This window comes from Garra rufa, chromosome 15 (assembly GCF_049309525.1).
Source record: "Garra rufa chromosome 15, GarRuf1.0, whole genome shotgun sequence".
Taxonomy (NCBI): Eukaryota; Metazoa; Chordata; class Actinopteri; order Cypriniformes; family Cyprinidae; genus Garra; species Garra rufa.
In genome coordinates this window covers 19,273,201-19,290,359 of record NC_133375.1, presented here as the reverse complement: position 1 = coordinate 19,290,359, position 17,159 = coordinate 19,273,201, and the positions used below count along the sequence as shown (strand labels likewise).

At 34.9% G+C, this 17,159-nt stretch overlaps 1 protein-coding gene across 1 annotated transcript in view; it reads left to right on the top strand.

The window, feature by feature from the left end:
- Positions 1 to 17,159, top strand: part of LOC141287678 (succinyl-CoA:3-ketoacid coenzyme A transferase 1, mitochondrial-like) — a 65,081-nt gene that overhangs the window by 13,065 nt on the left and 34,857 nt on the right. The window contains exons 8-13 of the mRNA XM_073819822.1: positions 10,295 to 10,402; positions 10,507 to 10,621; positions 10,908 to 11,002; positions 12,447 to 12,495; positions 12,633 to 12,705; positions 15,812 to 15,887. Coding sequence (XP_073675923.1) covers positions 10,295 to 10,402; positions 10,507 to 10,621; positions 10,908 to 11,002; positions 12,447 to 12,495; positions 12,633 to 12,705; positions 15,812 to 15,887 — 516 coding nt within the window. The remainder of the gene's footprint in view (positions 1 to 10,294; positions 10,403 to 10,506; positions 10,622 to 10,907; positions 11,003 to 12,446; positions 12,496 to 12,632; positions 12,706 to 15,811; positions 15,888 to 17,159) is intronic.

Genomic DNA, 17,159 nt, shown 5'->3' with positions numbered 1-17,159 from the left:
TAAATTGAACAGCAATGTAAAGCAGTATACACACTACCTTTTCACATAATTTTTTTAAAAATAAAATATAAATGCAGCAGTGTAAAGCAGTTCTTTTGTCCTTTATTGTCCTTTACTGCAGATTTTTTTTATATATAAAATATAAAATGAAATAATATAAATGTAGCAACTTCAGGGTAAACGATTATCAACCTGGCCTGGTCAGCCGTGATACTTAACATTTTTTTATGGTTATGGGTATCGCTAAAAAAATAAAAATAAAAAAGTTTTTGTCAGAGCAGTTGTTATTCTTAATTTTGACATTAATTTAAATTTTTACACCAGTCTTATATATCGGTTTCAAATATTAGTTATTGGTCTACTTGATCTGTAATAATCGGTATCGGCATCGGCCCTGAAAAACACATATCAATTGACCCCTAAACTTAAATCAGTATACGCACAAGTAAATATTAAAAATGCTTTATTATATAAAATAGAAATGCATCAATATAAAGCAGCGTGTTATTTTTTATTATATCTAATGTAATATAATATAAAGCAATATAATATAAATGCATCAATGTAAAGCAGTATATAGACTACCTTTTCACATAAATGTAAAATATAATATAAATGCAGCAATATTAAGCAGTATATTGTCCTTTATTGCAGCGATTTTTATATATAATATAAAATATAATAATATAATTGTAGCAACTTAAATCGGGGTTGAGTATACACACTATTTTAAGTAAATATTAAAAATGCTTTATTATACTTCATATAAATGCATCAATGTAAAGTGGCATACAGACTAGACTACTTTGTCACATTATAAATTAAAAATAATATATAAGTGCAATATAAATTAAAGTGCCCCTATTATGCCATGTTAAAGGTAGTTAATATTGTTGTAATAGTCTCTTAAAACAGGTTTACATGTATGCAAGTTCAAAAAACACTTCAGTTTTCTCAAAAATTAGATTTAATTTTACCCCGTTTCTAAATGATTCGTAAACGACTCGTGTGAAGCAGTTCGAAGAATCAGTCTCTCTAAACCCCTCCTTTCAGTGAGCCCTCACCGCTGTGATTGGTCAGATGGTGCAGTCCTTTTGGATTGGTCTACCGCTTCAGCGCAAAATGAAACGCCCATTGGCATAACTGAATGACAGCTGCGGAGACCTGTTAATGCATAGAAAAGATAGCCTCGATTTTACCCTATCAATTCGAGCCGGAGTCTGACGATGAAACGGTTGAAGTGGCACATCGACAAGAAACTGTTTTGCAAGCACGACTGGAGCAGGACGTTTCTCAGTGGGTGTCATATTATAACTGTGGAAAGTGCTTGCAATTTGCTTTTGTAAGCGAACCGGGCACACCTCTACGTTGTGAACTTCAACACTGTAACGTACAACCCATAACACTGCGTTAAGCCATCGTTTATCATTATCATTACTTAAACTAATAAGGCAGACAGACAGTCAAGCTGCATCAATCACAATTTTTATACTACATTGCACTCACAGCTGAACAACAGAACTACAGAAACGCAAGTTAGCCGCTTACCAAGACATGTGCGGGGTTGTTACACACCAACGTACACAAAGACGTATTTTGAACGATCGCTAGAAAATACAATCATCAATTATTAATCATACTTACAGGTAGAAGTTCAGAGGAGCAAGCCGGTCCAAATAAACTGGGCACTGATCCATTTTTTAAAACCAAGTGTTTGGTGAATCTCGCGTTGTAACGTTACTCCCCAAGATTGGAAAAACAGTCATCAGTAAAATGACGCGAACACAACACAAGATTGGCATTGGACTGCTGAGGTGTTGAAAAAATTAATGTTAACCACTCATTCTTGGTAGTTTCATCTTTCGGAAGGGCATATAAAACAAATTCACTCTCACAGCGCAGGGCGTCTTCTTGACATGATGTAACGTTAATCCACGTGAAAATGGTAGGCCTACTGTTTGTGGGCGGGCAAGTTGTTTGCGAAATTGAACGTGGGCGGACATTACGCAAATGTGTAGCTCGTGACGTGTGGCCGTTACAGAAAAAAGATTCGAATTGCTGACGACTCGTTTAGGCGAATGTGAGCCGACTCTTTTTTTTGTTAGACAAAAACTTCATTTATAGTGCACTGTCGGCGTCACAACTTTGCAGATAGTTTATGTTCACATACAGCTACATGACACACTACATGAAATATCATATTTGAAAAGGCATAATAGGGGCACTTTAAGTGTATAGTACAGCAGTTATTTTATTGTAGTATATAATAGCAGTATATAATATAATATCATATAATTATGGCTGTCAGTCGATTTGTAATCTAATGAATTACATGACGTGTCGATTAATCGCAAAATAAATTTGACTGTGAAAATACCCACAAAAGATTATTTAAAGCTATTTTTGTGTTAAATGAGAAAGTATCAAGTAGACTTTAAAAAATGTAGCTTTAGAAAGTATTTTATTTGATTTAACAAAATTTATTATAAATAAACATTTAGGCTACAACAGCCTAACATAAACTATGGAACATAAAAGAAGATTCTTCAGCAAACATCTCTGTATTTTTTGTTCATATAATAAAAAAGTCATTAGTAACCAAAACAGCTTTGTTACCAACAGTCTTCAAAATACCTTATTTTATGTTACACAAAAGAAAAGTCTGAATTTCAAACCTTGAAACGACATGAGGGTGAATAATGACAGAATTATTTTTTTTGTGAACTATCCCTTTAATGTTTTAATTATTATCATTATCATTATTATTATTATTATTATTATTTAATGAAATTATACTCTAAAAAAGAAACTAAATCTGCCAGCATGTGGCGGTAAATGTCTTTGAGTCATTCATTCGATTCATTTAAATGGCTGATTCCTTCAGGAATGAAGTAAATGGCTCTGTTTATGAATAGGCCTTTGAATCATTGATTCACATGATTCGTTCAAAACGTGCTATTAATTTGGGTTGCAACAATTCTGCTGTGGCTTTAAAGGTAACATTAATATGTTCTCTAAAAAAATGAGTAAAAAACATAATATTGTGTTTAAAGCCCCACTAAGTAACTTTTTTTTACCTTAAAATATTGTTTCCGAACTCATGTCAGTGGTTCATCAACTCATAACAGGGTGAAACGGCACTTTCGTATTTGCTTTGCGACCCTCTATCAGCCATAACAGCACTATGTAAGTTTAGGTCGTCGGGTCGCGGTTTTGTAGTTCAAATGATACTACAAATGCAACTTGCTTTATGGCAGGCTTCACAAAAGGTTTTCATACTTTTATAAAGTCATACAACATACTCTACCTTGTCACTGGACATCGTTATTTCCAAAGCCGGTCCTGGATAGCCTTTCAAACAAATAACATGCATGTGACACGATGGTAGGCTAAATTATTTACGACAGCAGTAATGGACAATTCCGCTTCTAACCTGTAGAGGGAGCATGAGGGAAAAGTTACTTAGTGTTGCTTTAAAATAGAACACAATATCAACTTCTATTTACTGAACTGTTGTAAAAAATCACATTTAAACTTGTGATATTTGGGACAAAATCAGCGCTTGTGTAATAATGCTGTCCCTCTCGTGGAATATTGGTTATCATATGATATAAATATGAGACAAAACGTCATTCAGGGGCTTTTTTTGTGCACCAGTATCCTAAATTTTAGACTTTATGGATATGTTGCTCTGCAATATTTGTCAAAAGTCAACTATATGAAATGTATGAAATAATATAATATAATTTTGACCTCTGTAATTGTCACTTTAAAGAAAAAAGACAGTATTGTGGAATAACAGCCTAAAGATTTGTACTGATATGTGGTTAATAATGATCATTGTAGTTTTTGGTTGTACTGTTGCTTTAACCAGTATGGTATCTGTTTGTATCCTAGTGTATATGATAACTGTGTGCATGAAGGGTTAATGAGGCAGAAAACTCTCCAGAGAGAGTGTAGCTAACTCCTACAGATTTCATTTTGTGCTCCGCATTAAACCCTTAGGCCGTCTGGAAGCCTGAGCCCTTCAATCACTCTCTGCCCTGCGCAGCCAGTCTAATGATAAAAAGCCGAACGCCACCAGCGGTAACCATGACAACAGCAACACCGCTCAATCTAGGCTCATCTTTTTGCCCTCTCTAACGGTGCCGCGTGCAGAGGACATCTTTATAATATGTACAGATTTCTGGAGATGTCCCTTTAGGTACAATGCAAAAGTGTGCAGAATCTGACAAGTGAAGTCTCACTTGTGCACTGGTGAGGTCTGTAGGATCCTTAGGAAGCCTGGCCTTTGTTCTCTGTTTGTGCACATCTGCAGGGCTTAAACATCGATTTGGTTCTCTGCGAAGTGTGTTTTCTCCCTCAAGCCTTTATCTGAGCTTCAGATTTTTGTTCAGTATTTTAAGAGCTTATTTCTGGTCCTTAAAGGAGTGCTAAGCCGCTCTGTGAGCTCTCAGCGGTGCTGTCTGTGAAACCGCCAGTGCGGCTTTGTGCTGTTATCACACACACACACACACACACACACACCGACAAAACAGGTACAACATCAACATTCATCACGGGAGGATGCGGATAAAGACACGTTTCTGCAACATGAGACATACTCGACAAAATGCGCATCAAATGAATTTACACTATTTAGTTGCTGATCACAAAGTTCATCCAAAAATTGAAATGTCTTTTTAAACCTGTATCATTTTCTCTGTTGCATGAGGTTGTGTTGTGTATCTTGTAACTGGTTATGATTTGCAAATATAAAGCTGTACAAATTAAATATGAATGACTAATTTAGGAGTATTAATAATGAATCACTATAGGTTTGTAATTAGTAATGGTAAGCACCATTGGTTCTCTTGTTTCTCAGAACTGGTTACAAGTGGCAATTCTGAATATGCAAATGTTAAAATTGCACAAATGAGATATTAGTTATTATGAAGTATGAACATGCAAATATTAAAACTGCACAAATTAGATATTAGTTATTCGTATAGAGTAATAATTAATTGCAAGATTTGTTATTAGTAATGGTAAACACTGTTGGTTCTTGAATTTCTCATAAATGGTTACAAGTGCTAAATCTAAATATGCAAAGATTAAAATTGCACAAATGAGATATGAATTATTAGTATGGAGTATTAATAATTAATCACTATAGGTTTGTTATTAGTAATAGTAAACACTATTGTTTCTGTTGTTTCTCGTAACTCTTTGCAAGTGCCATTTGAATATGCTAATATTACAATTGCACAAATTAGATTTAGTGTATAAATTATATAAAATTATATATAAAAATTAATATATATATTAATAATTCATCACCTGGTTTGTTATTAGTAATGGTAAACACTATTGGTTCTCTTGTTTCTCGTAACTGTTTACAAGTGCCACATTTGAATATGCAAATATTACAATTGCACAAATTAGATATTAAATATTAGTATAAAGTATTAATAATTCATCACCAGGTTTGTTATTAGTAATGGTAAACACTGGTTGGTAAACATTGGTTCTTGCGCTGTTCTTAACTGGTTACAAGTGCCAAATCTGAATATGTACTCATGAGATATTAATCATTAGAATGGAGTATTAATCACCAGATTTGTTATTAGTAATCATAAACACTATTGGTTCTTGCGTTTCCCATAACTGGTTACAAGTGACAAATCTGAATATGCACTCGTGAGATATTAATCATTAGCATGGAGTATTAATCGCCAGATTTGTTATTAGTAATCATAAACTATTGGTTCTTGCGTTTCCCGTAACTGGTTACAAGTGACAAATCTGAATATGCAAATATATTAAAATTACACACATGAAATATTAATCATTAGAATGGAGTATTAATCGCCAGATTTGTTATTAGTAATCATAAACTATTGGTTCTTGCGTTTCCTGTAACTGGTTAGAAGTGACAAATCTGAATATGCAAATATTCAAATTACACACACGAGATATTAATCATTAGAATGGAGTATTAATCACCAGATTTGTTATTAGTAATCATAAACACTATTGGTTCTTGCGTTTCCCGTAACTGGTTACAAGTGACAAATCTGAATATGCAAATATATTAAAATTACATACATGAGATATTAATCATTAGAATGGAGTATTAATCACCAGATTTTTTATTAGTAATCATAAACACTATTGGCTCTTGCGTTTCCCATAACTGGTTACAAGTGACAAATCTGAATATGCACTCATGAGATATTAATCATTAGAATGGAGTATTAATCGCCAGATTTGTTATTAGTAATCATAAACTATTGGTTCTTGCGTTTCCCGTAACTGGTTACAAGTGACAAATCTGAATATGCAAATATATTAAAATTACACACATGAAATATTAATCATTAGAATGGAGTATTAATCGCCAGATTTGTTATTAGTAATCATAAACTATTGGTTCTTGCGTTTCCCGTAACTGGTTACAAGTGACAAATCTGAATATGCACTCATGAGATATTAATCATTAGAATGGAGTATTAATCACCAGATTTGTTATTAGTAATCATAAACTATTGGTTCTTGCGTTTCCCGTAACTGGTTAGAAGTGACAAATCTGAATATGCAAATATATTAAAATTACACACATGAAATATTAATCATTAGAATGGAGTATTAATCGCCAGATTTGTTATTAGTAATCATAAACTATTGGTTCTTGCGTTTCCCGTAACTGGTTACAAGTGACAAATCTGAATATGCAAATATATTAAAATTACACACATGAGATATTAATCATTAGAATGGAGTATTAATCACCAGATTTGTTATTAGTAATCATAAACACTATTGGTTCTTGCATTTCCCATAACTGGTTACAAGTGACAAATCTGAATATGCAAATATATTAAAATTACACACATGAAATATTAATCATTAGAATGGAGTATTAATCGCCAGATTTGTTATTAGTAATCATAAACTATTGGTTCTTGCGTTTCCTGTAACTGGTTAGAAGTGACAAATCTGAATATGCAAATATTCAAATTACACACACGAGATATTAATCATTAGAATGGAGTATTAATCACCAGATTTGTTATTAGTAATCATAAACACTATTGGTTCTTGCATTTCCCATAACTGGTTACAAGTGACAAATCTGAATATGCACTCATGAGATATTAATCATTAGAATGGAGTATTAATCACCAGATTTGTTATTAGTAATCATAAACTATTGGTTCTTGCGTTTCCCGTAACTGGTTACAAGTGACAAATCTGAATATGCAAATATATTAAAATTACACACATGAAATATTAATCATTAGAATGGAGTATTAATCGCCAGATTTGTTATTAGTAATCATAAACTATTGGTTCTTGCGTTTCCCGTAACTGGTTACAAGTGACAAATCTGAATATGCAAATATATTAAAATTACACACATGAGATATTAATCATTAGAATGGAGTATTAATCACCAGATTTGTTATTAGTAATCATAAACACTATTGGTTCTTGCGTTTCCCGTAACTGGTTACAAGTGACAAATCTGAATATGCAAATATATTAAAATTACATACATGAGATATTAATCATTAGAATGGAGTATTAATCACCAGATTTTTTATTAGTAATCATAAACACTATTGGCTCTTGCGTTTCCCATAACTGGTTACAAGTGACAAATCTGAATATGCACTCATGAGATATTAATCATTAGAATGGAGTATTAATCGCCAGATTTGTTATTAGTAATCATAAACTATTGGTTCTTGCGTTTCCCGTAACTGGTTACAAGTGACAAATCTGAATATGCAAATATATTAAAATTACACACATGAGATATTAATCATTAGAATGGAGTATTAATCACCAGATTTGTTATTAGTAATCAAACACTATTGGTTCTTGCATTTCCCATAACTGGTTACAAGTGACAAATCTGAATATGCACTCATGAGATATTAATCATTAGAATGGAGTATTAATCGCCAGATTTGTTATTAGTAATCATAAACTATTGGTTCTTGCGTTTCCTGTAACTGGTTAGAAGTGACAAATCTGAATATGCAAATATTCAAATTACACACATGAGATATTAATCATTAGAATGGAGTATTAATCACCAGATTTGTTATTAGTAATCATAAACACTATTGGTTCTTGCATTTCCCATAACTGGTTACAAGTGACAAATCTGAATATGCACTCATGAGATATTAATCATTAGAATGGAGTATTAATCGCCAGATTTGTTATTAGTAATCATAAACTATTGGTTCTTGCGTTTCCCGTAACTGGTTAGAAGTAACAAATCTGAATATGCAAATATTCAAATTACACACATGAGATATTAATCATTAGAATGGAGTATTAATCGCCAGATTTGTTATTAGTAATCATAAACTATTGGTTCTTGCGTTTCCCGTAACTGGTTAGAAGTGACAAATCTGAATATGCAAATATTCAAATTACACACATGAGATATTAATCATTAGAATGGAGTATTAATCGCCAGATTTGTTATTGATAATCATAAACACTATTGGTTCTTGCGTTTCCCATAACTGGTTTCAAGTGCCAAATTTGAATATGCAAATATTTAAATTTAAACATCAGGTTTGTTTTAAAGGATTAGTTCGTTTACAGAATAAAAATTGTCTGATAATTTACTCACCTCTATGTCATCCAAGATGTTCATGTCTTACTTTTTTCAGTCGAAAAGAAATTAAGGTTTTTGAGGAAAACATTCCAGGATTTTTCTCCATATAGTGGACTTCAATAGGGATCAAGGTCCAAATTTTTTGCAGGGCTCTACACAGTCCCAGCCAAGGATAAAGTGTCTTATCTAGTGCAACGATTTGTCATTTTCCAAAAACAAAAACTTTTTAACCACAAATGCTTATCTTTTGCATGACTTCACACATTAGGTAATCAGGCAATCATGTACTCTGGTTCAAAAAGGTAGAGTAGGGTGAAAAACTCCATCTCATTTTCTCCTCCAACTTCAAAATTGTCTGACATCATTGTTTTACCTTTTGTAAAACATGTCATGCGTGACCTTTCCAATGTGACTACGTAATGTGTGAAGCATCTTTGTAAACCCTAATTTTTATGAGTCACAGTCACTTCAGCCTGATATATAAAAGAGTTTTAGAAACTCAATTTCAAGATTAGTGCTTATAGAAAGTTTGTGATATATATATATATTTTTTTTTTGAGTCTTGAGTAGCTGTCAGCACTTTATTCCCTGCTTCTCATATCGTCTAGTCTCTAAAGAGAGATAGGTTAACATTTTCCCATTTGCAGGGCAAACCCTCCTCAATCAGGCTGCTTATATATGACAGGTTTATTGTTCCCTGTAGGCTCCCCAAAGCTGCCCACATCAATGCTAGGTGAAGTCTCTGTAAAGGCAAAATCATCATTTCTGAATTCAGGATAAAAGCTTTTTCTTACATTTTATATTTGACACAGTGTAAGGCGTCTCCACCATTTTCAGGGGTAGTTTGACCTACAGCGTATGGTTTTTCGGCTGTAACGGATCGCAGACAGAGAGCTGATGATAGATGATGATACAGGGCACTGAAGAATTGTCTGACACTGAACTGTCATCTAGCCTGCCGTCCATTTAAATCACAGACTTAAACTCCACCCAAGGGTCACAGGTCTTAAATAAATAATGGGTTCGCCAGAATGATTTAAAGGGGTAGTTCACCCAAAAATGAAAATTCTGTCATTAATTTCTAACCCTCATCTCGTTCCAAACCCGTAAGAACTTCGTTCATCTTTGAAACGCAATTTAAGATATTTTGATGACATCTGAGAGCTTTCTGACCCTGCAAAGACAGCAGCACAACTGCATGTTTAAGGGCCAGAAAGGTAGTAAGGACATTGTTAAAATTAAAAATAATCCATGTGACATTAGTGGTTCAACCGTGATTATATGAAGCTACGAGAAGACTTTTCAACAATTTTGTCTCTTCTGTGTCAGTCTTCATGAGAGTACCACGATGCATGTGTATGGTGCTATTTTCCTCCGAAAAATGACCAAAACATTGGTCATGGCAGGTGGTCTGAACAGTCTGAATGAATGTACTGAGGTAGCTTATCTGACAGTTTGCCATACTGACAGTACTAATAGACTCTTAGTGTGCTAAGCGCTACATGCTGTCAACATGCTAAAACTGTCTCTGAGAGGTTACGACACCCACTGCATACAACATTTAAGCTACTTAAAAAATCCTGGCCACACTAATCAACTTTTCAAAAGGCTAGTCAACAGTTCTGCCCATCTGTGGTTTCTTTATTCATCAGCTGGTCTATGTTCTGTCTTCAGGTTGAGGAGATTGTAGACGTGGGCACATTTGCAGCAGAAGACATCCACATCCCCAGCGTCTACGTCCACAGGATCGTCAAGGGAGATGCCTACGAGAAGCGAATCGAGGTGAGGTGGCTTGACTCGCCTGGCTCGTTTCTATCATTTCTTTCTTCATCTCTGTCATCTTTTTTTTTTTTCTTATTGCCGCCCCTTTGTCTGACCTTTTACAGAAGCGAACTGTAAAGAAAGGCCAGGCTGCAAATCCCAAACCCAAGAAAGACTCTGATATTGTGAGAGAAAGGATTATTCGCAGAGCTGCGCTGGAGTTTGAGGACGGGATGTACGGTATGTACAGTGTTTTAGACCATGTCACTTACATTGTATTGATTTTAATTTCATTGAAATCATCATTTACTCACCCTTATGTCGTTCCAAAACTGTGACGGTTTTGTAAACACAAAAACAGGATTTTTGAAAAATCCGTCTTTGTCATGCAATTACAATGAATGGGGTTTACCTTTATATTTAGCCAAATATTACAATATTACAAGCAACAATGGTTGTAATAAGAATGTAATTTCCTGTGTGTCTCTCATAATGATCTGCTAATGTGGTTTGATAACCTTTTTAGCAAACCTGGGCATCGGAATCCCCATGCTGGCCAGTAATTTCATTAAACCAGATATTACGGTCCACCTGCAGAGTGAAAATGGCATTCTGGGGCTGGTAAGCTCTCTTTTCACAGATATGTATTGAATTTGTTAAATACAGTTATAAATTTGATTATGCAAGCATTTAAAAATGCTGTCTGTTATGATTTTATTGTCTTTGCCTTCATGTTTATGTTAATGAGACAGAAAATCACTGTATCTAGTTGTTTTTGAAAATTTTGAAATGTTGGCAAGCATAAATTATTTAGAAACTACACCTCTATTAAACACTGTTTTGACTTTTATTCATTAAGGGCACATACAATTAATTAAAAATGATAGTAAAGACATTTATAATATTACAAAAGATGTTTTTTTTTTTAATATTGATCAGTCAGCTTTACCTCCATAAGAATAAATACAATTTCCAAATATGCTGAAATTACACTGCCTGTCAAAAGTTTTTGAATAGGAAGATTTTTAATGTTTTTTTTAATGTCTCTTTTGCTCACAAGCATGCTTTTATTTTATCCAAAATACAACAAAAACAGTAATATTGTGAAATATTTTACTATTTAAAATAACTGCCTTCTATTTGAATATATTTCAAAATGTAATTTATTATTGTGATCAAAGTTAAATTTTCAGCCTCATTTCTCCAGTCTTCAGTGTCACATGATCCTTCAGAAATCGTTCTAATATGCTGATTTGCTGTTTAAGAAACATTTATTATTAATATTATTATTATCAATATTTAAAACAGTTGAGTACTTTTTTCAGGATTCTTTGAATAAAAAGATCCAAAGATTAGCATAATAAATGTTTTTTGAGCAGCAAATCAGCATATTAGAACGATTTCTAAAGTATCATGTAACTGGAGTAATGATGCTAAAGATTCAGCTTTGAAATCACAGGAATGCATTACATTTCAAAATATTTAAATGGAAAACATTTATTTTAAATAGTACAAAAAAATCTAAATGTTACTGTTTTTGCTGTACTTTGGATCAAATAAATGCAAACTTGGTGAGCAGAAGCGACTTCTTTAAAACATTAAAAATCTTACTGTTCCAAATATACATATACATTTCAAAATATATTTAATGGAAAACATTTATTTTAAATAGTACAACAAAATCTAAATGTTACTGTTTTAACTGTATTTTGATCAAATAAATGCAGTCTTGGTGAGCTTGTGAGACTTTACTTTATCATACCAACCCCAAACATTTGAATGGAGTGTATATTTCAGTTGTGTCTGTAGTTTGTATGATAGAAATATTAATGTCAAATATTGCGGCAGTTAGATATTCAGTATGTATTATAAATGAAAGAAACAATAATGAATTTAGACACAAAAATATTAGATCCGTGTAAATGTTCTTCATCAACATAAAGCAACAGTTGAATCCTTGGCTTTAAATGTTGTCATATTTATTTCTGTATTAATATTAGTGATTTTTGTGCTCTTCATAAAAGTATTCATAAGTACTGTTTTTGGTGCTGTTTGAATAATTCAGGGTCCCTACCCAACAGAAGAAGAAGTTGATCCAGATCTCATCAACGCTGGTAATGATTATCCCTCATTTTCATACTAGTAGACAGTTATACAGCATTAGCATTGCATAAATTGGCTTTTAATAACATAATTTGGCCTTTCAGAGCACTTAATGAAATCTCTTCCCATTTCACCTTGACCCTTTCAGGTAAAGAAACTGTCACAGTCCTTCCTGGAGCCGCTTATTTCTCTAGCGACGATTCCTTTGCCATGATCAGAGGGTAAGAACACATCACATTCAATCATATATAAGGGCTTTTTTTATATATATTCAGCCTTACATAACTATTTCCACAAAGCATTTTTCACAAGTTGACTTTCAGTAGATTGTTCTTCAGACAGGCTGAGTACTTTGACCTAGATGCTGACACTTTTAAAGAAGCCAGCTGTGGGTGGAAGAGCTCACTTAGACATTCTGATAATAAATGTGACTTTTTGTGTCAAATGAAGCGCCTTGGCTGTTTTTGGGCGTAAGGGCTTGTTTTGGAGCGGGTAAAGGGTTGATGGTGAAAGTGAGGGATAGAGCGGAGGCAGAATATGCAATGAGTCGGCCGTGATGCTGCCTGCGCCTCTGGCCACGTTGGCTGACATTTTCAGCTCTGTCAAAACAGGTGGCTACTTTAATTGGATGCTTCTTGTACTGCTCAGTAGGGTGAGACGGCTAGAACGAAGGTGCTTTGTCTCTGCCGGGACCGTTCTGGCCTTCACGGAGAGATCGTGTGGTGCTGTCGATAAAGCAATTGACTCTTGCTGATCTTAAGTGTGTGAGTGTGTAATTGTGCATCCTTGTGTGTGTGAATATCAATTTCCGGATGACACCATTTTAAGTGGTGTTTTTTTTTCAGTGTACTAAATGCAGGCCCAAAAGCTACTAGAGTCTGAGGCCACTAGTGAAAATGCTTGTTTTTTCTGACTGCAGCAATAAGTTTAAATTTGTCTTTAATAATGCTGTTATTTGCATAGCTGTATGTTAGGCATTAGTCCCATGTCGTTTAGAAAACTCCCTGTTGATGTTTTATGAGCCTTATCGATTTTTCCACAGGCAGCTGACGCCTTCTTCCCACAAGCTTCACTGTTATTTCTGTTTTCGCCGTCTGAGAATCCAGCAGCGGTCGTATATTTAGGCCTTAATTGTCTGGTGCAATAGGGAGCATAGTGAATGGTCATGGGGTCTTTGCTGTACCCGGCACAAGGGGAGTCATGACAGCACATACATTAAGAATAGAGCCCTTCCACCCACTTACAGTCTGTCTGTAGATACATGAATAAGACCATCTGACAATCCAGTGGTTTAGTGGTGCACTATTTCAAGCTAAGAGGCTCAACTTGTTGGCACACAAGAACTTACTACTCAAAAGATTTGGTTTGGTCTGAAGTTTTGAGTTTTTTTTTTTTTTGGGATTGCCATTTAGAATTGAGAGTTTTGCCTAAATTAAGTGCTTATTTTGCATGAATTGCTGACAAAGTGCTGTTGTTCGCCTTAACAAAAACTGGTTAAAGGGATAGTTCACACAAAAACTAAAATCACCCTATGATTTACTCACCCTCAAGCTATCCTAGGTGTATATGACTTTCTTCTTTCAGACAAATACAATCTGAGTTAATGTATAATAAAAAATGTCCTGGCTCCTCCAAATGAATGGGTGTTGATTTTAAAGTCTAGTAAAGTTCATCGATTCCATCATTAAAAGTACTCCACATGGCTCCGGAGGGTAGATAAAGGCCTTTGCAAATTGTTACATTTGTGTAAGAAAAATACATGGCATATTCTATGCTACGCCTACATCCTATGTCATCCGCTGAAACACCACTCTCTTGTGAATGTTCATACAACAGAAGCTAGAGATTGTGGTTTATAAAGTTTTAAAGATGGATTTTTTTTTCTTACACAAACACACCGATTTGCATCAGAAGGCCTTTATTCACCCCCCAGAGTCATGTAGAGTACTTTTTATGATGGATGGATGCACTTTGTTGGACTTAGGCTACCTAGGGGCAGCCGTGGCCTAATGGTGAGGGAGTTGGGCTTGTAACCCAAAGGTCGCCGGTTCGATTCCCACACCTGCAGGAATTGATGGTGGGGATTGTGAATGATTGTGCGCTGGAGCAGTTGCTGCCCACTGCTCGTGTGTGTGTGTGTGTGTGTGTGTGTGTGTGTGTTTGTTCACTTCTCACTGCTGTGTGTTTGCACTTGGATGGGTTAAAAAAATTGATGGGTGACCATACTTGACAATACGTCACAAACTTTCTTAAAAATTTCAACAGCTATTCACTGAAATTATCAAGCTTTTTTTAATATAACTCTGATTGTATTCGTCTGAAAGAACAAAGTCATGTACACCTAGAATGGCTATTTGTTAAGTCAATGACCAAAATGCATGATCTTATAAGAAAATAGTGGCTTGATTCCTATATCCCTATAAATAGTGGATATGATTCCTATATATTTTGTCCCGGAATTGAATCCAAATTCTGTTTATCTGTCTGCAGTTGAAGTCAAAAGTTTACTTACACCTTGCAGAATCTGCAAAATGTTAATTATTTTACCAAAATAATTGGGATCATGCAAAATACATGTTGTTTTTTATTTAGTACTGACCTGATATTTCACATAAAAGATGTTTACATATAGTCCACAAGAGAAAACAATAGTTGAACAGTGATAGTTGTTCATGAGTCCCTTGTTTGCCCTGAACAGTTAAACTGCCCACTGTTCTTCAGAAAAATCCTTCAGGTCCTACAAATTCTGTTTTTTTTTTTAAGCATTTTTGTGTAATTGTGCATTTCCAAAAATGACTGTATGATTTGAGATCCATTTATTCACACTGAGGACAACTGAGAGACCATTACTCCTACTATTACAGAAGGTTCAAACGATGTTCCAGAAGGAAAAAATATGCATTAGGAGCCAGGGTTGTAAACTTTTGAACAGAATGGAGATGTGTACATTTTTCTTATTTAGCCTAAATATCTTTTTTTTTCATTTAGTACTGCCCTTCAGAAGCTACAGAAGATGGTTACATGTTTCCCGGAAGACAAAATAAGTGATAAGTTCAAAAAGTTTTCACCCCCTGGCTCTTAATGCACCCAGTAATTTTGGTAGAAAATTGGAATTTTGTGTAAGAGCAAAAGATTCCCACATGCAAATATAGAAACAAAAATGTAGTTGCTTCTGCAAATTCGCCACACTGACCAACAGAAGGCTGCTTGGTTTGATAGTAACTTATGTGTGAGCTGTGCATCATACATCTGCATTATTGACTATAGACAGTTGACCTTTTTTGCCCATGACATTTCAAAATAGCATTTATTTTTGGTTTCTTCTAGGGGTCATATCAACTTAACCATGTTAGGAGCCATGCAGGTATCCAAGTTTGGAGATCTGGCCAACTGGATGATTCCGGCAAGTTCACAATTTCTTTTCCTTGTTTGTACATACATCAACATGACTGACTTTGACTGAGCAGAGTGAAGCTCAAATGAGATTTTCCTCAAATTTCACTTGCTTTAGTCCAGCCATCTGTGTCACACACACAAAACACTTTGTTGTTTTGCAGATACAGTATGTTTGTAATTGCTTATAATTGTGTTGTTCTCAAGTATTTTAAAACACGTGTAAAAGGTAAAAGCTTATCCTTATTTTCATCATGCGCACATTCATTGCTGAATCAAACAACTTCATGAACATAGTTTAACTCCAGTTCTGTCCTTTCTTTCCCATCTGCATCGATTCTCCAGCCTCCTACTGAAATTAACTCGAGAGCTTTTCTTTTGTTTTATGGAAATCACTGAGCAGCTAATGACAGAACTCACAGCATGAAATCAGAAAAGATTTATGTAGAAGATGATGTTCTCTGAGGAGCACAAATACAGATGTATGGTCTCATTTTACGGCTGTTACCATCTCCTTTCAAGCAGAGAAAAGGAGTTGTCACTCAGGTAGCACTTAAAACCCGTGAAGAGTTTAATTCATAATGTAACATCATAGTGCAAATGTGCATAACAATTTTGGTCTGAATATTAGCTAGAACAAAATGCTGTAGGTCAGATTTTCAGGATCCAAATTTGACATTAGACAGCAAGTCTAATCCGCATTTTTTGGGTCACGACCCATCAGTTGAGAATCACAACGAAGAAAACTAATAAAGCTCAACAATTGAAATCAGACTCGCTGCATGTCAGAGCAGTTCCTTTGGTATTATTAGTTTACTTCCGTTTATATTGTTCAGTGTAATTCTTCCTTACAGTCATGAGCGTGCTATTGTCCTAAATCCAAAGTCATTGCTTCCCTCTAGGTTCACAAAAGGGTTTCCAAGGCTTAATGAGAGTCAATGTTGGCTGTGGTTTTTGGAGCCGTGCTTCTGCTGGCTGTCGCCTGTGGCGCCTGGCCCTGCTGTCAGTTGAGGGACTGTCGATACACAGCTGCCCTGCATGCAGACACCTCTGCAGGGTTATTTATAGTTCTCCAGGGCCCTCGCCCTGTCACTGACTGATGCCTCCCAGCCTCCTGGCCCTCTGCGCGTCTCGCTTATCGAGTTTGGTTGAAGGTTATTTCTCGCAAACTGGCACACATGGACCATGAGCTGCACTCTGCTTTCAGTGCCCCCTCTTTTTTGGTGCTCCTTTTTTTTTTAACCTCAAGTCTCCTCACTTGCACATTGGTAAGGGCAAAATG